The following is a 22795-nucleotide window of genomic DNA, read 5'->3' on the forward strand; positions in this document are numbered from 1 at the left end:
TATACCCAATGAGCAGGCATCTTTTAGAGCAGACCCTCATGAGAAAACAGACTTCTTGGATGTAGAGGAATGCTACAGCCTTTCTCTTGTCTTGGGACTCTTTGTAGCAGACCATCACTCATGCTGAGTGTTCCACCATAGCCAAGAAAGCGTGGAGCATCCTGTTGCTGCGTGCAACACACCTGCAAGTGCGATGGCAAGGCAGGTGGAAGGAAAAACCATCAGCAAAGCGCCAGGCTCAGCTGGGCGGGCAGTATGTGCACCATAACCTCCAGAGCGGTAGCTCCACTCCCTGGACTATCATCAGGTCCTCTGGGGACTTGCTCCTAAGACAGTCCAGAGCAATAGCTACAGTCAGCCTTAGAGTTCCAGCTCTCTACACAGCTTTCGCCTCACCTCCACTCCCACCTGGAATAACCCTGGCAAGACTAACACCAGCCACGTCCCTGTTTGTCTCTCTGTTTTCCCCTTCCTGATGTGCACTCCAGACTTACCCCCACACGCAGAGTTCCAGCAGAAGCCCACAATGTCTTTTTCTCACCCATTTTCCTCTTAAATATCTGGCTCTTTTTCCCAGCTGTCATCAGAGACAAGTCTGGAAGAAAAGACCCATCCTTTGGAGAGCCAAGCTTCACAAAATAGCAAAACCATGCCAACTACTGTGCATGGAGTGTATCCTGTGAATCAGATTGAGGAGATTAGCTCTGGGATCAGCAGTGAATAGCAAAAGCTGAATCCAAGGCAGAAGGCAAACGTGGATCTCTGGGGTCAGCACTTCTAGTTAAACACAATTTTCTGAACCTAAAACAGTGCCCTGATTCCTCCCCAGGGCTGCTGCCTGCTGCGGCTTCTTCAATTTCTTTTCTTTGATGCTGGATGCTTTGTAAGGAGTAGAAAGAAACCATGCAGTGGAAAAGGGACCTCTGTCAGTGGCGGGTATCTCAGACTCCTACACTTCGATTGTCCCAGATGCCTCCACAAGACCACACCAACTCTGGCCAGATTATTTTTTTTCTGCCTTAGTTCACCTGTAGCAATTCTGGTTTTTGAGCACCTGATGGCCCGTGGCCAGTCCCTGTGCTACAGGAGGAGGGTGGCTGTCACTCATTGCAATGAGGTGCTGGCTAGCCAAGGCAGCCTGGCAGAGACAGGCTCGGACAGCAGTCCTTACCATCACTGATGGATTCTGAGTAGGATGCCCCTGGGAGACAAAGCACTCTAGACATGGCAGGAAGCATCCTTCAGGAGGAAGAGACTAAAATAAGGATTGTATTGCACAAATAAGCAAGTAATTGGAGAGTAGCTCCAGCTCCAGTTCAGTCTGTGGTATCCATTACAGCCCTGTTTTAACAGCACTTCCATGGGCTGAGAAGGGAAGGGCACTGCAGGGAATCAGATGTGCCTGTGTCTGTTCAGATCAATACTATTTATTTATTTATTTTTAGAAATTAAGTGTTTTCAGCTTCTATCAAAAATCTATTGCCACTTCAGGTCAGGTCCTCCATTCTGATATAAAGCAACAAAGGTGTTTTGCTAACAATTGTTCTGAAAGGTCAAGAGTGGGTTTTAATTCTATGATTTCCTGCACCACAACACATCATAACATGAAGCTCATTAGCAGTGAGGGGTTGTTAACCTCTAATTTTCTAAGCCATAAGCCAGGGAAAAATGCTGCTTGTTGGTATGAGTGACCCTACCATATCATCACTGCCCTGGGACTACAGGAGCTGACCTAGACAGCCTGCCTCACTAGTAACATCTGCCTTCTTCACACACCTGTAAAAGATGTTCAGCCCCATTTCAGAGATGGGGAACACACCAGAATTAGGGACTGAATCTGCAATAAGACTTCGGTACCTTGTTTGTCCCACATTTAGCTACTATGGAGGCCATCAGGTCCTTGTCCCGTTTTATCTAAGTGGTCACTCCAGAGAAGTTTGTTCTATCAAAGGCAGGTATCCGAGAAGCTATTTAACCCAGAATCTCCCATAGATGTTGAGTGGATCCTCAACAGTCAATGGAGCCCAGGCTGCAATTCACCTTACCTGAAGCACTAGCCAAATCACCATTAAACCACAAAAGGAAAGCTCACATCACTGTCTTCACAAGATAAGGCTCTCATTATTATTCCATTTTTTCACATATTTTCTCATTTCCCCCTTGCACATCACTCCTAGAGCCTTTTCAGCAGATGGAAATTAGTACTGTTCTTAATGCATCAGACATGCTCCCCTCTTTAACCGAAGTCCCTCTCTCTTTGAAGATAAGTACTAAACAGGACATCATTGCATCTCTTCTGACCTTTGATATAGATACAAACCACAGAATTTAATTCAAAGACCTCCTTGTTAGCCTGAATAACTTACAGACATGCTTTCCTGAATGACAAACAGGCTTAATGTAACATCTACAAGATAATTTAAGAGCAAGTTTCTTTAAACTTGTTATTAGTGACTCAAAATATAGAAGCAAGACTGCCTAAAAAAAAAAAAAAGACAAAAAAAAGACAAAAAAAAAGACTGTGAATTAAGAAAAATACCAGAGTGCTCTCAGGTTGTTTTTGGGTTTTTTTGTTTCATTACCAATTAATTTCAAGACTTGTTTCATGGAGAACACCAGTAGAAACTGGCTTCCTCAAAAGAAATATGAATTGAAAGCAAAAATACACTTACAGGTAGGAAAAGTCCACTTAACTGTAAAAATAAAGATATTTTCAAGGAACAGAGGCATTTGGTATCATTCCCTGCCACACCCCACCCCCCTTAAGTTATTTTCCAGATCACAATATACAATATAAGTGTGTAAGTGAAAGTACAGAAGGAACCTGCAAGCTACAACATAAAAGAGATGAAACAGCACCACCTTCCCAGCAGGCAGCCTCATGGTTTACTCATGTGGAGGCAAAAATAAGAGAAGCCAGGACCTTCCTCCTGGGCTCACAGCACACCTGGATTGTCTCTACACATTTGATGTGTTCTCAAGTGGTGCAGGGGCTCTCAGCAAACACAGGTTACCCAAATTCTTAATTGCAAACAACTGTTTGTTCATTACCATTATTTATCTATATAAAAATTCAATATCAGCTCTAGTGCAAGTTTTAATCTCGACTCCTTGATGCTGTCTGTGCTGTTTAATCTCCCTGCCGTATATTCCACTTTCTGCTCTGAAAGTCTGTACTGCTGCGGGAATCTGAGCTCTGGCTACAGAACTGGAGCCTCTAGCCCAGAGTGACATGTTTTGAACCACTTTCCCTTGTATTTCATGAAGTCTGACATATGTGCTTTGTGGGGCTAATTTTACAGGGTTAAAGCAACATGACTGAATCCCCAGGACTTAAACACAACTTGAACAGCCATCTCAAACTCAGCTTTCCTCTTGTGACAGCTAGAGAATATGCTGTGTGGGAATTACTGCCTGCATGTTGTGCTACCCTTCAAGGGTTCATCAACTCCTCATCCCCCAGTGATAATGGAATTTAAATCGTGTCCTTTCTGACCTTATAAGCAAGCGCCAGTATGTGTCCCTGCATCAAATCCACAGGGCATTTCCCTTCAAAATACCTCTAGGCAAAAGTAGGGAAACAGCAACATCCCTCTGCTACCAGTTGGGAAACAGAGGCACTGGATGCTCATACGACATTAGGTGCACAGTGCAAGGTATGGATATAAGTTGTCCTGATTTTTGTCTCAAACCTACGGTAATGAGGCCGCTGCTGTAACATTGCTATGAAGTCTAGTGCCATCCCAGATGTCCTACAGTGTCTGACATGAGCTGGCACATGATGCAGTGCAAGATCTGTGCCCTGCTGCATAGACAGATGCAGGACGCCCTGTAGCGCCTCAGACAAGACTTGATGCCTGTATCTAAGAGGTTGAATCCTACCCCTCCTCACACCTTTAAAGCCAAGGAGCTATGAAACAACATCACAGAACTGCAAGTTACTCAAGTTTAAGAGTCCTCCCCTCCAGATGAGCATTCCCCCCACAGAAAGCAGGGTTAAGGCAACATCAGTGTGCAGATGTTCAGGGCTTGGACATGAGTGCACAGACAGGTACATGCCTGGAGGAGCTCCACAGCAGGACAGCTGGAGACAAGATTCACCTGTTTTCTTGTAGCAGACCCAGAGCCAGCCGTTGCCTGTGGGGCAGGTGAGCCAGGCTTGGCCATGGCCGTCTCTGCCCAAGGGACAAATGCTTTGCCCTCTATATATATATATATGTATATAAATACAGGTGCCCTTGCAGCTATAGTGTGGCCAAGGCATTGCAGACAAGTTACCTGGTCCCTTCCTGCACTGCTCCTTCAGATGGGGTAGCTGTCAGCTATAGCAATTACCCCACAACCACAGGTGGTGGGCAGAGGAGGAGCCAAGTGCACCCATGCCCCCTGCCCCAGCCCTGTGAAGTCTGAGCAGAGAAAAAGGGGCTGGTGTGGGGTCAGGATGGGAATGTGCACCAAGGAGGGGAAGAGACCCACTATATTTCAACACCAAGCCCCGCACCCAAGTCAGGGAAGCAGCTCCCCCAGTCCACTGGCAGGTCTCACGATGATGAAAAAATAGAAACAATCAAGCTCAAAGCTCAGTGCCAACTGCAGCCTCACACACACTAACTTCTGCCAGATTTGATGCAGCAGTTCTGTGTTTCTCAAGGAGAAAGGCAGATTACTCTCCTGGAGTTTGGGCAGCTGGGGCCAACTGTGAGACAGTGCAACAAGGGTTGACCCCCGTCCGGTGGGAGCTACTTCAAGCCAAGGCTCTAGCGTTCACCCCTTGCTTTGCTTCTGCCCGGCCATGAGCTCCACTGAGCCTTCAACCTGCCCTACCACTGTGGAGGCGTCTGGTGACCTGGGCTGTCTGCTCATCCTGTGCCTGCCCCACTCCCCTTGTGTGGGGTGGTGGGATGGGGTCTTGCTGTGAGACCTCTGCCCTGCTGTCTGCATCGTGCCCCCCAGCTCCCCATCTTCAGGGAGCCGCTGGCTCTCATTGCACCCCAACGTTCAGCTCTTTTTCTCCTTCCCTTCTTATCTAGCCCCAGCAGAGCAGACACCACTGTAATGCAACCTGCAGAGAAGTCTTTTCAAAAAAAAAAAAAAAAAGAAAAAAGCCACTTGTACTTTGCAGCAGAGTCTTAAAAAGATCTTTTAAATATAGGAATGCAAAATATAAGCAATTTCCTCCTGACCCCAGGAAACTGATTCTTTAGAAAAAGCTGGGAAGTTAAGAAACAACAACAAAACAGTTTGCTTGGCAATCATGAAATTGGGCAACAATTCAGATAAACTTCAAAATGGCAAAAGCTTTAGATACCAGCTCTTTATGGAAGTCTCTACTCCTCAAAGATTTCCAGGTTGTTGAGAGGCCACTAAATTGGCGTCTGCTGTCTCCTGTAGTATTGACATCTTTCTGACTGTTTTAGGGACCCTTGCAAATCTTAAACAGCGTTTCTTGTTTTTGTTTCTTCTCCTTCTTTCCCAGGCCACCACAGAACCCCCAAAAAAGAAACCGGACCCTGTCACTTCGGAGACGGTGGTGATCTGGGGGCTGCGCCTCTGGCAGGTGATTGGTATCTTTGCCATCTTTGTCCTGGCAGTCAGTAAGTTGTGATTCTCTGCCTTGCACCAACCACAGCACCATCCCAAGCAGGACTTGGTCCTGGAGGACTACAGACCAGACGGCCACGGAGGTGGCAGGATGAGGCTCTTTGGTCTCTGGCATCACTGGGCTACACACTGAGGGGGTTTTGCGGCAGGGAGAGGCAGGTGGGGTCTTTGAAGGAACCACAGATGGGCCACCACAGTTTCATCTTGTAACATACATATACCAATCAACAGGTCCTAGCTGGTGCCATCCTAGAGAAGAAGAGATACTACAGGCTTGTGCCATAGCTGGGACCATGATCAGCTGCCATATCACATTCAGGCCCAAATGCATGTTATAGCCCTGGTCCTGCCCTGTCCCACAACTGCAGAAATTATGCATGGCCTCCTGTGGTGCTGCCCCACATGCTGCGATAGGAAGCCTTAAGGTCTGCAGTCACAACCAGATCTGGCGTTAAAGGTCCCCAACTCCTATTCCAGGTGCCAAGACTTTCAGCTTGATTTTGGCAGGGCTTTCAGGATTTAAAAACCTCAATTTTGGGGCTCAGGCAGTAGGAAGTCACTGGCTAGACCTCATGACCGTAGTGGGATGGGATCAGACACTCTCCCAGCACGCTTGAGGGTCTATCTGGATATGGCCAGTTTCCCACCTGAGTGTCTTCATCCAGCCTCATCCCCTTGCAGCTCACTCTCTGGGATGAGCATCATCCAGCTTCACTCTGCACTACCATGAGCTTCCCTGTGAGAATACCACTTAGGACACCCTCATAATCCCATCAAAGTTATCTTCTGCTCTCTCCTTGAGCCAACTACAACTTCATACAGAAAAATAGACCAGTCTGATGAGTCAAACGTGATAAATCCATTTCTTTCCCATCTTTTTGTTACCCTCTAGACTTTCGCAAAGTGTAAACTAATTTGTTTCTTCTAGCAAATGAAGTTACACTGATTCATCTACAATGCCCTTGAATCTCCTCTTTTTCCTGTTAGGGACAGGTAAGCAGAGGGACAGAGCCTGTCCCCAGTCCCTGAAGGTAAATCCCATCAACTCTGATCTCCTCAAACCCTTACCCACTCCAGAAAGGACCACCCAGCCATATGACTTAGATACATCTAAATCTTCTCAGCATTTTTTACCATTCTCTTATTCTGGCAGGTGGCCCTAATCGCTTGTTAAAATTAATTTCAGAAACTGAGCAATGAAGCATTTTAAAGTGACTGAAGGAAGGTCCTGAGTGCCTTAGCTTTCTGAATCACTTCTGCTCCCACAGGTAACGGCACTCTCCAGAGCAGAGTGATGAGTGCAAGCTCCTGGTGGGGACCAGCCGCAGGCAGTGCCAGCCCTAACCCACTACCAGCCCTTGCTTAGAAGGTGGGTTTGCTGGGCTGGCTCTAAAAACCCAGTATTGCAGACCACGGATTTCTAGTGCTCTCTGTTACTTTTTAATTTGCTGCTAAAACCCCATCAGATGTAGCCTTAACCTAATCACAGAGCATAGCAGTCTGGGGTTGGTGTCTGCTGACATTGGGGGAACCAAGGCACTTCTTGTTGACACAGCCACCTCTTTGGCTACTATAGGTAGCCTGTATCAGTCCTCCTCTGATAACAGAGCAGGGGAACATAACAGGAAAGTTAAAACCCAGACATTCACGTTTTCAAAGCGAGTACAAGCATTTTCCTCTGTTTTCTTTTCCGCTCATTGCCCTTTCTGGGCAAACACCACACCCTGCACCTAAAGTCTGAGAGACAAGGAATCCTACAACATGCCATCTCTCCATCAATGACAATTATGCTAATTCATCACATGCCACAACACCCTTTGCAAACCAGAAGAAACTCCACAGACCAAAACACCGCCAAGTATTTAACCCTAGAGACTCCTCGTGCCATGTGAAATGGGCATCAAAGTTATCAGCCAGCGCCTTAGAATGCAAGTAGACGGGTGGAAGGGTTTGTTTAGCTTGTTTTCCTTAGCTCAGGGGCATCAAATTGTAAATAAATTTTTGCCTCAGTAGGTCTGATGATTGTTTTGTTGTTCATTAGAAGCTGGCTCTGGCAATACCAGATTATTTAGGGTTAGAAGCACGGAAAGGCTGCCATGCTCGCAGACCCACGTATCATACAGTGCACTGCTTGTAGCAGAGAAACTAAGGGTTTTAGTTACCTACAAATATCAGTAGCAAGGAGCAAACACCCAGCAAAAGTTTACTCATCAAGTGACAGCCCAGAAATTACATTTATTATAGAAAACAACACATAAAGAATGTTACAGCCCAGTTATTTAAGTGCAGAAAACCGTGAATTATGAGATACTGGTCCCGAGTTATAAGATAACAATTTTAAGGATTTGTGTTTAGACGAGCAGTTACTTGCAATTCAGTAAAGTAACATCTGCTTTAAGACCCAAGAGCCTGCTAACACAGACAGGTAGTTCAACAAAACCAGACTATTATGTCAGCCTGCTACAGACACGTGTTACTGGAGGAATGAGCAAGTAGTTACCAGGAGATCGGGGTGATAAATAGATTCAGCGCATCACAACAGGGCTCCACTGCTGTTACAGCCTTTTTGTTTGAAGAAGCTTTCTTACAGTGAGCTGAGGGGGTTTGAAAGCAATCCCGCCAGCTCAGTCAGCTTTACGAAAACAGTATTTGGTGAAGACAGCAACTATTAACCAACGCTAACCCAAGTCAAAACAAGGCAGGTTCAAACTTAACGACATCAGAATAACTGAATTGTACAGTCAGTTCTCACCAGTTTCTCGTGTCTTGCTCCAGCAGCATCATCCTCCTCCTTTGCTTTGTGATCCCCAAAGCATTGATGGTTCCCCAGCTTTACCAGAAAAGCTTTAACTCTCAGGGGCAGACACAGGTGTTTTTTTCTGTGAACAAGCTCTTGGAGGCTGCCTCGGTGTCAGTCTAGAGAACTAGGCAAGGTTCTACTTTTCTAACGGGACAAGAGCTGGAGAAGAGCTTCAGTATGGCTTTCTCCTCCCTGGTTCCAGCAGCACCTTCCCCATCAGGGCAAGAGGGTAGCGCAGCCCTCTAACAGCACTGCCCTGCTGCACGAGGAGCCAAAGGAGCATCCTTCCCAGGGCTCCCACACGATCCCATTGGCTTTCCACGCACCTTCTTATCGGGGCTTCAGGGGCGGGTCTGCTTTGTCACGTGAAGCCAGAGGAGGAGTAAATGAGGATGAGGAGAGGAACTTTGAAAGTTAATGCCCCTTGCTACTTCACAGCGGGTGACTGTGGAACACTTGAACTGAATTCCTTTCAGTTGAAATAGAAATTTAAAGATCGCTGCTCCAGAAAGGAATAGTCCCAGAGCTGCATGGTAATTGCTAAGGGCAGCCACAGGACCAGAGCATCCCACCTGTAACACACCGAGCCTGGGTGGTGGATCCTGCACACTCCTCCACCCCACAAACCTGCTCCTGCTGAATGACAGGACTAGCAGGTATGGATAGGATCTACGCGTGGTTTCCAACTCTTGCTCTTAACAGCTTCCACAAGATGGCATCATCGCATAATGAAAGGCAGAAAAAACACCCAAATTCACAACACCCTTCCTTCCTTCCTTAATGGAGAAAAAAATTAAAATCCCTGCATAAAGGCATCTTATATGTCAACACACACCACTAAAATGGGCAAAAAGTATCTGGGGAGATCTTCTAACTCATCAAAAAGTGTTTGGGCAGGTTACAAACCAAAGGGGTAATGCCCAGCTCCACAAAGCAGAGCCCAGAAGAGATAAGTGTTTGCACACCTGTCAGCAGGAGGCTTTTCTCTTTCCTGCAGCAGCTGACTGCCAGCTTTCTCAGATGCCGTATGAAAGCATCTCTCTGTCAGACCCATCCATCTCTATCTTTTTCCATTGTTTATGCTCTGGGATAGGATATGTCATGAGAGAAGCAAAACTTTGGGAGGAAACCAGCCCACAATAGAAAACATAACTTAGTAGCACATGCAGAGCATCATTCAGGTGACGCTGCAGGCGTAACTCTCAGATGTGTGTATCATTACAAAATTCTTATTCATCCACTAGAGTATCATGAATGTCAAATCTTTTTTACAACTGGAGAAAGCACATGCGAGCTCATTTTTAAAGCAAACAACCTCTACGAAGAAAAATCTGTGAAGAAAAGGAAGAAAAAGTGTTTCTGAGGTACCACATGCAGCATCAATTCAGCTCCTCTGCCCCCAAGATCTGCATGTATCCCCCTTTCCTGGAGAGACTTTGATGAAACAACAGACATCTAAGACGAGACTAGCAGTCAGGAGGATTTGATTCAATCAGGAGGGCTGCTATCTGCTTTCTTGATCCTGTGAAAGCTGTAAATAGGGAACTGAGGTCCAAAGCTATTGCTCTGATAGGATGGGACTGAGTCACAACCTCAGAATCTTGCACAGCCCGTTTCATCCACAAAGACTGAGGACTTCGCACCGAAGGTATTACCCTTTGCAAACTGCAGTGCTGTGACTGGGGAGGGGATGGTCCTGATCCATCCCCGGGAAAGCCAGCGGCTGGCCCAAGGCTTGCCCAGTGCTCTCCATCGACTCACCCTTTTACTTGGCTAACAACCACCATCAACATTTTTAAGCAACCCTGTGGGCTGTTTATTTTCCTCTGGATGCTGCTTTGCTTTCAAGGTCTGCTGGTTCCCTTGTTTACATACACCTCCAGGTCTGTGGACAGCAGCCCCCCAGGGAGGATCCAGGCAGCACCTCTTTGAGCTCCACTGATTTCTGCAGAGACAATCCAACAACCCGGTCCGGATGCAGGGTGAAATGCTTTAACATGCCTCTGGAATGAAAGGCATGAATAGATTGGAGAAAGCATGATGAGGGTGGTGGGAGTAAGGACAGTGCTGTGAAGCAGCAATGCTTCTTAGCTCCTGCCCAGTATCCTCCTTCTTCTGTATCATGCCAGCTCGATGCAATGTCAACCAGACTCATTTCAGGTACCACAGGCAGGGAGAGACACCTTTCCTTATCATCCTGGTTTGAATCTGCACTCTGCTGAATGGAGCAAGTGAGGGAGAAGGTAGGATGAAACTGTAGCAGGAGGCTCCCACCTGAGGTGGGGTTGCAGCAGAGCCATTACTGCATCCCACTGCCCTGTTCAGGCATGAGCTCACGCCTTGTGCTCAACTCAAACTGAAGACCAAGTCAGTTGGCTTTGGGTGGCACCTTGTTATCATGCCAAAGAACTCCTGAGGCACTTAAGCTGGTGGTGGACTTCAGACCCCCTCTTGTCCATGAGCAGTGGACCTTTAATTCATTAGGTGCTGGTGTTTTAATGGCACCAGAACAGCTCTGGGTCTGCAGAAACCAGTTTGCTCCCTGTACACCCTTACATGTAGTCCCCACTAGGTTTAGTACTGCTGGGAAGTAGGGCTTACCTGGAAAAAGAGTGACAAAGCAGTGGGCTAAAGCAGAAACTGATTGCAAAAGTAGGAGGCTTAGTTCTGATCTCTTTTTCCTTATCTTTGGTCCTTCTGCAAGACCTACCAGAGATGCTTTTCCATTCTCACTTGTGCCAGTCAAATAGTAACGTGTAGCCCCAGGCACGAGCACCAGTGATTTTTCTTGGAATGTATAACCACAGGCATGAAAGCTTGAAGATGCAGGTCTGTGTCAGGAGGGATGCTCGAGAGTCACAAATGCAAAGCTTTTGCTTATCTGCCTACCTAAACTGGGAGTCTTTCCCTAGAACCTGTCAAAGGTTCCAGAGGAGTGTAAAATAGTGTGAAAGTACAAGGGAGGGAGGCTTGCACTGAACAAACATCTGCCTAGGAATCAAGTATTATTTAACGAGCACCAACAAAGATGTTAATCATCTTGAATGCAATTAACTGAGCATATTTTATTTTGAGGTGTTAGAGGGTTTATTTACCAACTTGCTGCGGGTGTTGAAGTATAAACGCCAGGCAAAAGATTGACACCATTAAATAACCATTACTTTTTAGATGGCAAAACTACTCAGATGTTTCCATTAATGTGCAGAATTTCCAGTGCGGCATGGATAACGTAGGTTGGCTCAGGGATGCTTCTCACAGTGCTTTCTGACAGAGGCTTTAGCCGTCTATCTTCAATCAGTGCATCACCAGCCGCCCAGCATGAGAAACGCTCATCAGCATGCACGGAGTAACACATGATTGTAAGGAAGGGGAGTACTGTCCTCTGGCACAGGGAGCATCATCCCTTGGACAAGGGATGGCTTCTGCATTGGGACAATAGGTTGAGCCCCTCTTTAGCCCTCAGCCCAGGTTCTCAGGTAGAAACCTCTTATCACACATTTCCTTCTGTTTTGGAGTTTTAGAGACTTTTCCTTCTGTTTTAGAGGGGCTCTGCGCTTGTAGGGCTACCAAATAACCCAACCCACAAGCTCACTGGCACCAGCCCCTGTAGATCAAGTTGAGCACGAAATAGGGTGCTTAAGGGAGTTAAGTGTCTTATAAAAAGGAAAGACCACTTTTTTAAGTACTTCAATTAATGACATGTAAATATTCTTTCTTGTTGATTATTTTGATAACAAATAACCCATGGTGTTCTTGTTTTGTGCTGCGATGTTATCTTAAACTTCCACTGTTGTGCAAGCTCACACAACACCCCCCAGGCTACCACAGAATTAGTTGTTGTGATCCCTATCAGCTAAAAAGGGTTGGAGATGCCATTGCCTGAGGCTGGCTTCCCTTAACTGCCACAGCTGTCAGGTCACACAGGGGGTTGTGTCTGGAGACTGCAAGGGGAAGAAATGGGGTGCTGGACCACAGTGGGGTTCCAAAACAGCTCCTCTGTGTAGGTGCTCCCACCAGCTGGAAGCCTGACCTACCTCTCCATCCTCCTCCCTGCTCAATGATCGGGCATGCTCAAGGCAGTGGGGTGCTGGGGTGCACAGGTGGACGCTGGCATCAGAGATGGGGACCCTGGGGAGAGGCTGCTTTGCTGTATGGCACAGTGTGAGAGGTACAGGTGTGCTTGAGATCTGTGTGGGACAAGCAAATATCGCCTGTGTACGGCTTTACGGGCCTGAAAATGGAAGTCAGATTTGCAGCTTTCCTGGGCAAACCAACTTGGTTAATAACTCGTCATGTTCTGATTTATTATTACTATTGTTATTTCAACAGAGCATCATCATTGTAATTCCCATTTGCCTTTCCTGTGCAATTTCATGCATGACCCTGCCCCATGCCCCGGTGCATTTTTCTCTACTCAGCGCAAACAGGCACAAGCTATCAACTCACAAAACCCAACTAACACCAAACAACAACGGGGATTTTGCAGATTCCTAGGGCAGAGTAAATAACAGCTTATACCCCTGATTCCCTGCTGGTGTAAATAAATGTAGGTAGCACCCATATGTTGCTTGCAATTAATTATGAATTTAAATCTGTGTGTATCCATAGGACTACATAAGGTCTGGGGGTAGACAAGCCTGAGCTGCAAAGATTAGATCCTAATCTCGTTTTGATTTTCCCAAATCACAAGATTAGCTGTGGGTGTTGGGATCCTGGGTTTTGTTGCTAGTTCAGAAGAGATAGGTCCAACATATTGCTTATTCTTTTAATAAATGCCTGTCAAGAGGCATTTCTCCTTGTTATGGAGCAATCATCCTTAGCTCTTGCCTCACACAGCTGCCCTGCTGGCTCTTCCTCGGGACAGATGCTCTCGTTTCATGGAGGCAATGGAGAAGGTTCAGTCCCAAACCTCTCACCTTCTTGGATGGTAAATCCTGCTCCTGCTCCCAGCCTTTAAGAAGGGATGGTGGGGATGGAAGAAGGTTACGGAGCTCCGCCTTAGCCTTAGGAGCTATTGCACCAGGTATAAAAGACCCCAAGAAAGAGACAAAAAGCAGAAGCAATCATTAGCTTTTTTTTTCTTTTTTAATTAGGGCTTGTGTTAATTAATAGCTCAGATTGCCAGCCAAAACATCTAATATGGATTTTATCACTACAATTCATCTCATCTATCTAGAGATGCCTTCAGGGCAGGCATCTACTGACCAGACGACAAACTAAGTGGGAATAATTAATCTGTTTGCTTTAGATGTCTACCTAAGGTTGAGATGACCCATGATCTCTGAATACCCTGCCTGGGTCTACAGGGATGCTCCAGGGAGCTCCCAGCAACTACCTGCTGCTTTTTGTTCTGCTCGTTTCGTAGCCCAGAAATCTAACTTTGCTCAGATCAAAATTTCCTAAGCAAACATTTGTTCTGATGAGAGGTCCAACCCTAACCCGTATTTTTCACTGGTGAGTTGAGAATAAATACGAAGTGGCTGCTGTTAAAGCTGTCCTCCTTGGCGGCAGACAGGAGAAAAGGGGGCGGGGGGGGTGGAGAAAAAGAAGAAAGAAAAGAAAAAAAAAAAAGGTGGAAGGAACCATGCAGACAGTTGTCTGAATCTGTTCGAATAAAATGCAGTGAATGACATCAGAAGCAAAGATCTGTGGTTGGGAGAAAGGATATAGACCTCATCTACAGAATAAACAAACATCCAGGGACTAAATTATGTTCAGTAAAATTTAGTAACTGTTATCAGAGCAAAGCAATCAGTTAAGCAACAGTGCAGTTTGGGGTGATGCTGCAGTAAGGAATTATTGGAATGTATTTGTGTGGATTAGTAAGAGCTAAGAAAGGGTTTTGACCTCTGTATGCTGTCCTGGTGAGATGCTTGTGTGTATGTGTGAAAAAAAAAAAACCAACAAACGCACCAAACCCGCTGAAAATACAAGGCTTGCAGGGGAAAAAAAAAAAAAGAAAAAGAAAAAAGAAAAAAAAAAAAAAGGCCAAAAATTCTCACCTCTGATGCCTGGAGAAAAGTCTTCAAGCAAGAGTCTCACTGACTGCGCTTTGTTTAGCTTGTTGGAAAGAAGATCAAAAAGCCACTTGATTGCAGCGTTGAAGGACTTTGGAAAGAAAAAGGGGAAAAAGAAGAATTAAATATCTTTTTAGTCTAGCAGATAGAAGTGAGAGCAGAGCCTGGCCATTAAACCCAACTTAATTCTAATGAGAACTCGAGAAATACAGGTGGCAGGGAGGGTGGTTAAACACTGCCACACTCTGCCCCCTAACAGCTCTCCCCAGGGTGAGGTGGGATCCAACCCAACCCGAGTTATTTCACTCGGGCACTAATTACACGTAATAACCTGTGATGTGCAGAGGTCAGACGGCGTGACCCCGTGCTGGGGACAGACCCCCATCTCCAGACACCAGGACAAACACCCCACGGAGAGGTGTAGTTAAGCTTGATAGCTGAGCAAACAGGCGCAGCCCTGACCCCTTTCAGCATGTCCTCAGGGCACTTTACAAAGGTGGACATGTTTAAAAACATGTTTTTCTTGAAGTCTATTGACACAACTATTGAGACTACAGTCTAGACCTCATTATTCTTTGGCTCCTATTTTTGCTTTCTAGGAAATTCGTGCATTAATCCAAGTACTAGATTTCTATTGAAAGAACACCGGGCAGGATAAAATGCAGGATTGAGAAGGAGCTTAAGAGAGCACCTAACTGATCTCCACCCTAGCCTTTAAACCTGACGTTTTTACCACCTCTGCCTCCGTTTTCCAGAAGGAAGCAGACCCCGAGCTCCACTGCCGAGCCTGAGCCCCAGCCCGGCTGCAGCTGCATGCCCTGCAACGGCTGCAGACCCTTCCGAGGGAAGGTCTCCTCCTGCACCCAGCTCAGGGACCCCTTCTGAGGCACTAGCACCTCATCTCAGCAATAGCTCCAGCAGCAGCCCCGGCACCTTTAGATGAGGTGCTCCAGGCACCACCAGCAGCCGACGACCGCTCAGGGTAGACCAGTCCTACAGGCAGCCACTGGAGCACGAACTAATTTTCTTAAGAGCTTAGTAGCCCTCACTGGTCGTTACATGATCAGAATTAGCCAGTTATTAACACCGCCGAGTAGCTGAACAACCAAAATACGCCAGCTCTTTCCTTAAAGCATCGCTGTAGCCATGTAGTAAGTGCTCTCCAGGCTTCTCAAAGAGCATTTAAACACAAGTGCTGCAGTTAACTTGCCATTGAATACATCTGCATTAATTGCTTGCATTATTAACAATGGAATGGCTGCCTAATTAACTCAGAGCAGCACAGGCTACTTGGCTAAATGTTAATTAAATGTTTCGTTGGCAGACTGTATTTTTTCAGCTTCAAAGGGAACAAACCTACTGTGTATTTCAGCCAATTTCCATCCAATTTATAAAACTGTTCATGTCTCAGTCGCAGCTCTACTGAAATATTACACCAAGCAGTCTCTGGAGAAGATAAGTCATTTATATCTTTCCTAGCTCCTGGGAGAACCAAGTAGTTTCTTTCCTTCTTTTTGTTTTTAAAATATACTGCCCAGCTAAACTAGAAGCAACTGTGTCAGCATTGATGAGCTAAATTGGCTTAAGTGAAAAAAAAAAAAAAAAAAAAAGACTGAACAGGGCATCGTGGCCACATGGATACTTGGCTTAAGCCAATACAGCTCCTCTTGTGGTTTTTTGCATACGCTCTTAGCTTGCTTCAATTAGTAAAAAAAATATTTTAGTTTAAGCCAGTGGGAGTGAACACACAGCCAGAATTGTTTATGGTGGAAATTATGTGTTTATTATTTGCTCTGTTACTGCAGTCTAGATGAGAGGTTTTTGGGGGTCATTTCTCAGCTCCTTCAACCTGAATAGTATTGAGTATGAATATTAGGAAGACATTGCCTCCTGTAAAAATAATGAAAACATGTTAAAAATCCAAAAAGGAATATGCCTTGGAGTTCTCCATTATTTCCCCAGTCAGGGTTTTTTAGTATATGCTGAAGAACAAAAAGATATCACTTACAATACCTCTTCTGTCATCATAGCTAGCAAAAAGTTGACTCCTTTAAACAACCATTTCATAAAGGACTACAAAGTATTTGTTTCCTTCTTGAAAAATCACATTTCACATGATCAGCCTGGCAGAAACAATGAACCATAATTTGATATGTTGCCAGCTTGAATCTTCAGCATGGAAAGTGAATACCATGTGCAGGATCGGACCCTGCTTTTTAAATTAAACCAGAAATGTTCCTTCAGAACAGGTGCCCAATTTCAACTGTGTATGTCAGGTAACTGAAAAGGAAAAATAAAAACAAAACAGGTGAGAGAATGATTTTTAGAAGCCAACCAGCAAAGCAATCCACAGCATGTTATTGAAAAAGAAAAAACCCTGTACTTCAACTGTGCAGTTCACGGAAGATGCTTATTATCACAGTATCCCAAGACCATACATTATTGGTACAGAAAAGCCGAGAAAATGGAGAGAATTGTAAATTAATCCATTACATTTTGTTTCAAGGCTGTATCTTCTTCTGCCTCATGTAGTTCGATAGCAGAGAAGCTATGAATAATGTCACCTTTCAAACCTTGCTATCTCTATGGACCTTCTGTGGTGTTACTGTGGCACTGATACATATTATGGAGATTCCTTCAAGCTCACCGTAGCATCAGGCAGGCATTAATGGAATAGTTAACTCTGGCTGCTTTTTAGAAGCCTTCTCAAAAATTAAAATGAAAACTGAAATCCTGGAAAGGAAAAGGAGAGCCACAGCATGAAAGAACGAGATGAAATATTGTTTAATAGCAGTGTGATTAAAGCATTCACCTGGGGAATAGGAGAATTGGTGAGTGTTTAATATAAAACAGCCATTCAAGGCTTGCAGTCAGGTCACCTGCCTGCCAGAAGAAAAGCATAACAACAAATTCTCGAGTTACATTCAAGCTAAATGGTCCCCCCAATACTTCTTCCTCTGGACCCAGAATCAAAAGTGATCAAGTTATCACTCTTCAACTGAGTTGTAATTAATATCCCTGCACATATTCACATCCCAAACAAAAACTTTTAGTTTAAGCTATGTTCACGGTACGTATAAACCTCATGGAGGTTTTAAGTGTTGGGGTTTTTATGTTGTAGCTCTACCCTGAGAACACGGGCCCATCAGTTAACATGCTCAACTGATGCCATGCCACATACTGTAAGAGCATTGCTTTGATATTTAACTTTCGTGGAAGAGAGCAAAATTCTTGATCTACTATCTTGTAGGAATAGATTTTGTTAAACAGCAACCCTCATTCCTAGCCACCCTCGCACAACAGCCAAGCGTACCTGGTGTCAGACAAAGGGGTAGGGATGCAGCAGGTCTGAGGTAAAGCCCGAAAGTCATGTCCCTGGGTCAGTGGGACACGTGGCCGGGCACGGGCATCGCTCCACCACCACCCTGTGCAGTGGCCCTCCAGCGGGAGCCAGGCACGAGAGCATCGGCTGTGGAGTCATCCCAGGTGAGGAAAAGGGGAGCCTCCACCGAGGCTTCTGACCCCTCCCTTGAAGGCCACCAGCTGCATTACTTCTCATCTTGGCCCTGAAGCCAGGCAGCCAAACCCCAGGCAGTGGTGGTGAGGGGGCTCTTACAGGCATGTGCTGTTTCCCAGGCTGTCTTCAGGATGCAAAAAATCACTGCTCCTCCAGTGGAAAACAGCGTTAACCTTGGCGTCAACAAAGGCCTAGGGAACATTGCAGGTTACATGGCTTCTGGTTCGCTCGATGGATATATTAGCAATGAGGCAAGTATAATCTCACCTGTCTGAAGCAGGAAAAAACTTAAAGTTTCTATCAGGCATAACAGAAATGGTGCTGAGATAGCTCCGAACTTCTAATATGCAACAAACATTTCACTCTTAACATCCAAAGTCAAGATTCACCTCTTCTGAGGGAACAATTTGCATGTCTAAATGTAGATCTCTGACACCACTTGGGAAGCCCCAGGGCAGACTGTCCAGCCTTGGCCCTCACTCCAGGGAGTCACAGCTCTTCTGTCCTCCTGTCAGACTGGTGACTCCAAGCTCTTTTTATAGTTTGTGGAGAGAAAGGCAGCTGCAGAGAATTATTTATTTGGCATATCTTAAATCTCTGTCTTAAAATGAGATTAATCACCCTGTAGAGATGCTTCTCTCTCTCCATCAGTGATAAAGGGAGCCTGGAGTGCCTGTCCCACGCTGTAATCTCTAGTTTTGGGGCACACTGACCAGAGCAGAGGAATTCCACCCATTCTGTCTCCTGTGTCTGACCTGGAGGGAAAAGCAAAGATATCCATCAGGCACTGACTTCCCCCTAGCAATGAAATGATCATTCCTGGTATCTTCAGCATCCTAAAGTTCCTGTACCGAAATCTTATTCACTGGACTGTTCTTTTATAAAGATAACGGCATTTAGTTCAATACTGAGCTCCCTGTATGGCTGGAGCCTCACACCAAGCACAGCTTGCAAGGGGGATGGATGGAGGAATAGTACTGTACCACTTTCACTAAGCCTCTTGCTTCAGTGGCTGGTTATGAATCATTTCACATCCCAAATCGACGTAAGTCCCCAGTACCTCAATGTAATACTTCATCTCCATTAGAAAGTTAAACAGAAAGCCCAGCTCATGACAGCCGTGTAGCAACTACTGTTTTTATCCTTAGTAATTGAAAAGAAGTGGAACTGTGAGAGATACAACTCTGGCTCCTTCCTGTAGGGCTAAGCCAACTCCTGTGATATTGGCAAGCATTTTGCCCTTGACTTTCAAGGGCATTGACCAATCTTTTTGTGCTTTACTTGAAAGCTGACAGTCTTATTGTTTATCAGTTTCCAGGAAATATGGTGCTAATTTTCCTGGCAAATTTTTCTCAAATGTGAGTAGAGGATTTCCTGGCTTAGCTGAATTCCAGAGTGCTTTTAGGAAAACAATAGATCTTTATTTGAAAGTGGTTAGAGAAAAAGCACGTACCCCATTCCCTGCAGTGAATTGTTTCCCCACTTGCTGTCACTGTTAAAAATGCATATTTATTTCTAGTCTGACCTTGCCTTGAGTCCTTATTCAGGTACTGGGTATTTTTTTGTCTCCCAGCCTGAAAAGGTCTGTGCCTCCTGCCTCTTGCAGTGCAGCTGTAGTGGGCTCCGGCAGGTGCCCAGTGAGATCCTGCTGCCCCGAACAGCAGGGCAGAGCCAGCTGTGTGCTTTCCAGATGTGGTATTACCCAGCTGCAAGCTGCCAATAACACCATATGGGCACCTTGCTTTCCATTTGTAAAACAAGTAAAAGTGCAATTACCCTCAGCTTGTTGCTGACCCTCATGGAAGAGCAAGGATAAAAGCATCCTGATTGCTTCCCCAATTACAGGTTATTACAATTTTATGTTGTTTTAGGCAATTTATTTCCACTTCAGTTGTCTTGTCCGGTTGTGACATTTAGATGGCCCTAAGTGTGATGCTGCTATGGCACCTCGGCAGCAAACTGTAAGGGGAGGGATATTTTTGGCAGAAAAATTCAGCAAAGGGAAAAAGGAGCTGCTTCACTATGCTTGGTAACTTTACACCAACTGCAAAACACCAAGCAAGGTGTTTTACTAGTTTCCTTTTCCCATCTGTGATATGGAGAGGTCATGCAGAGCTTGTTCCTGGTTAACATGATCCCTCTTTACTCAGGAGAGGCTGGACAGGTACAGGACAAACTTTTCCAGAGTAAAATTTACACCAGCAAACAGTCTATGTGCTGATGTTGTGAATGCTGTCTGCAAAAAAAATTTTTGCTGCTGTTGGATGAGAAATGCTCACATTTGGAACCAAACGTACAGATTATTTCCCTCGCTTCCTTGGATTAGTTACAAAAGCCTGATACATGGCTCATGGTGATACAAAGCCAGAGGAGATCACCCAACTTCTGAAGTGTCCAGGAAGTTGGATGCTTGCTCTTTTCTCGTGGCGTTGATGTGGCATGGGGGAACTCCAGTTAAAATAGGAGTCAGAGCATGTAAAATGGATCACACAGCATCTCTACAAGCACAAGGCTCTGCCTGCCTGCAGAACCCATTTCCACAAAGCATAAATGAGATTAAGAACTTTGGTAGGTTGGGGAGTAGAGCTTTTATTTAAAATAGGAGAATCCCTCAAACTATTTTAAGGATGTGCACAAAAAAGCAACTCAAAAGTTCATAAAGACCATGGATCTCATGCTTCTTGACATGTGTTTATGACCTGTGGGCCAACTAATTTTATGATTACCAGTTTCGAAGTGTCATTGACCTTTTCCCTGAAGTTGCTTTGCTGTTGTCAGAGGTGGTACATGGCTGAACCAATGATCTGATGAAGTCTGTGAATTCGTATTCCAGGAAACCAACCAATAGTAATTTCATTAGAATGAATTGTCTGAATCATGATTAGATTTGCAGATGGAAATTCTAAAGTAATGTACAGGTTTCAGCACAAAGGGAAAATATATCTTACTAGGAGTAAAAGCATCACCCACATCTTTTAAGTCATGTAAAGAAGCCTAGCTCATGGAAAGAAGCATGATGGAACAGTAAGCACTTGATGGAGGGATTTAGGACAATCTGGGTTTAGTTCTTGGCCTGCCCTAAATGGATTTGGATGAAATTCAGTTAAGACATACATTGAGCTCTTGTTCTGGGTCTATTTTGAAGGCTTTACAGTGTTTCCATGCCAAACTGCTCATTGCTTTCTCCAGCTGGAGGATGACAATCCCAGCATCTACCTACCCCAAAAATGAATGGCTAAGATGTGTTGTCAGGAACTTCTAGCAATAACACACTGTTGAAAGGTGACAGTACATCTTAATTGCTGCTATCAATTCCAAAGAGGTAACAAATTTAAGTTGTTGATGCTCTGATGCTTGGAATTTGGCATATATGGTTTAAGGCAGTGGTTTACATTGGTTTTGGTGGGAAGGACATGCTCAGTCCTTTACCACTCAGCTGAAGCATGGTAATTCTTTATTCTCAGGTAACTCAGTTGCTGTAGACTGTGGCACCATACCCCTCAGGCAGGCACTTCCACTGATGTAAATGGCTACAGGTTGCTGCTGGAAGAATCTCTACTGAAATTAGTTCTTCTTCCTGCAGTCTTCCCACTGTAAATGGGTGAGCCTGTACTGGACTGTACTGGAGATCTGCTGACTAAACTGAACGCTCTTGCTTCCCTCTCTCCCTTCCCAGTTATTACGCTGTGCTGTATCTTCAAGTGCCGGATTCCTCGAACAAGGAAAGAGATTGAGGCACGATATGCTCAACGACAAGCAGCCAAGACATATGCAGACAAGCTGGAGACTGTGCCACCACTCAATGAGCTGACAGAGATCCCTGGAGGTACTTCCCATGTCCCTACACATGAGACCCACCTCTTCTTTTGGGGTTTCTTTCTGTGTGCATGAATGCAAAGGGCTAGGCTGTCCTGCAGTGTAAATCAGTGTGGCTCCTTGGGCACAACTGTTAAGATACTGCCATGACTGGGTAAACCACTCCCATCCAGGGGCACTAAACCTGCAGCATTTGCAGCAGCAGGCACAGTCATTTAGATGAAAGGGACAGTTTCTCCATTGGTGTAAGCCAGGGTCATTTCTCTGAAGTTCATGTTTAAAATTCCCATAGAGTCTGACTCATTTTAACGTCCAGTTCCTGGGTTGGGGGATGCCAGTAAGAAGAAAAAGAGTTTGCCATGACCCATAAATGGCTTTCCCTACTTGGATGGCCAAGAGTATTTCTGGCAGTGGTCTCCGCGGCTCTTACTCACCTTTCCTGATTCTGTACCCTAGGCTCTACTGAAACTCTCCTAACTCTCTCTGGTCATGTCCAGTCCAGACCTCTCAGCTCCCTGCCTGTGGTGAAAGAAGAAGATGAAATGGCCCTGCAAGGAAATTAGGGGACTGCCTTCCTGTCTGTCTGTCTGTGGCTTCTCTTTTCTGATGAGATTCATCATACCTTGGACTCTGCTTCTCAGTTGCCTTTCTGCGTTTGACCTCTATCTTCTCAATACCTTTTTTTATGAACTCTTTTTTCCTCTTTCCTACATCTTTGCAAACCCTGTGATCTATAGCTTCATAGAAACTGGAAGTTTCCATAACTGAAAATGTGATGCTTCAGTCCATGAAACTGGTGAGAGGCAGATAACGTAACCATAGAAATTTAGTCCTACACCAGCAAAATACAGAGCTCAGTGCTTAACAGTAGGAACTTGCACATACCTCAGTATTTCAGAGGTGTTCCGACATCTGACTGTGCCCACACTATGAACTGAGGATGGCTGGACCACTTTTGGGAGCTGAACCCAATGGGCATGAATAAGCCCTTGGCCATACAGTTAAATTATCTTAACCTACTCTGAAGTCCAAGGTCACCCAAGG

General features: G+C 45.3%; 1 protein-coding gene across 1 annotated transcript in view; it reads left to right on the forward strand.

Annotated features, from left to right (window-relative positions):
• The window catches only part of TMIE (transmembrane inner ear), a 31528-nt gene extending 9214 nt beyond the window's left edge, over window positions 1-22314 (forward strand). Inside the window, exons 2-4 of the mRNA XM_056334293.1 lie at window positions 5477-5594; window positions 21612-21761; window positions 22208-22314. Coding sequence (XP_056190268.1) covers window positions 5477-5594; window positions 21612-21761; window positions 22208-22314 — 375 coding nt within the window. The remainder of the gene's footprint in view (window positions 1-5476; window positions 5595-21611; window positions 21762-22207) is intronic.
• Window positions 22315-22795: the final 481 nt, after the last annotated feature.

Source organism: Falco biarmicus, chromosome 4, assembly GCF_023638135.1.
Source record: "Falco biarmicus isolate bFalBia1 chromosome 4, bFalBia1.pri, whole genome shotgun sequence".
Classification (NCBI taxonomy): Eukaryota; Metazoa; Chordata; class Aves; order Falconiformes; family Falconidae; genus Falco; species Falco biarmicus.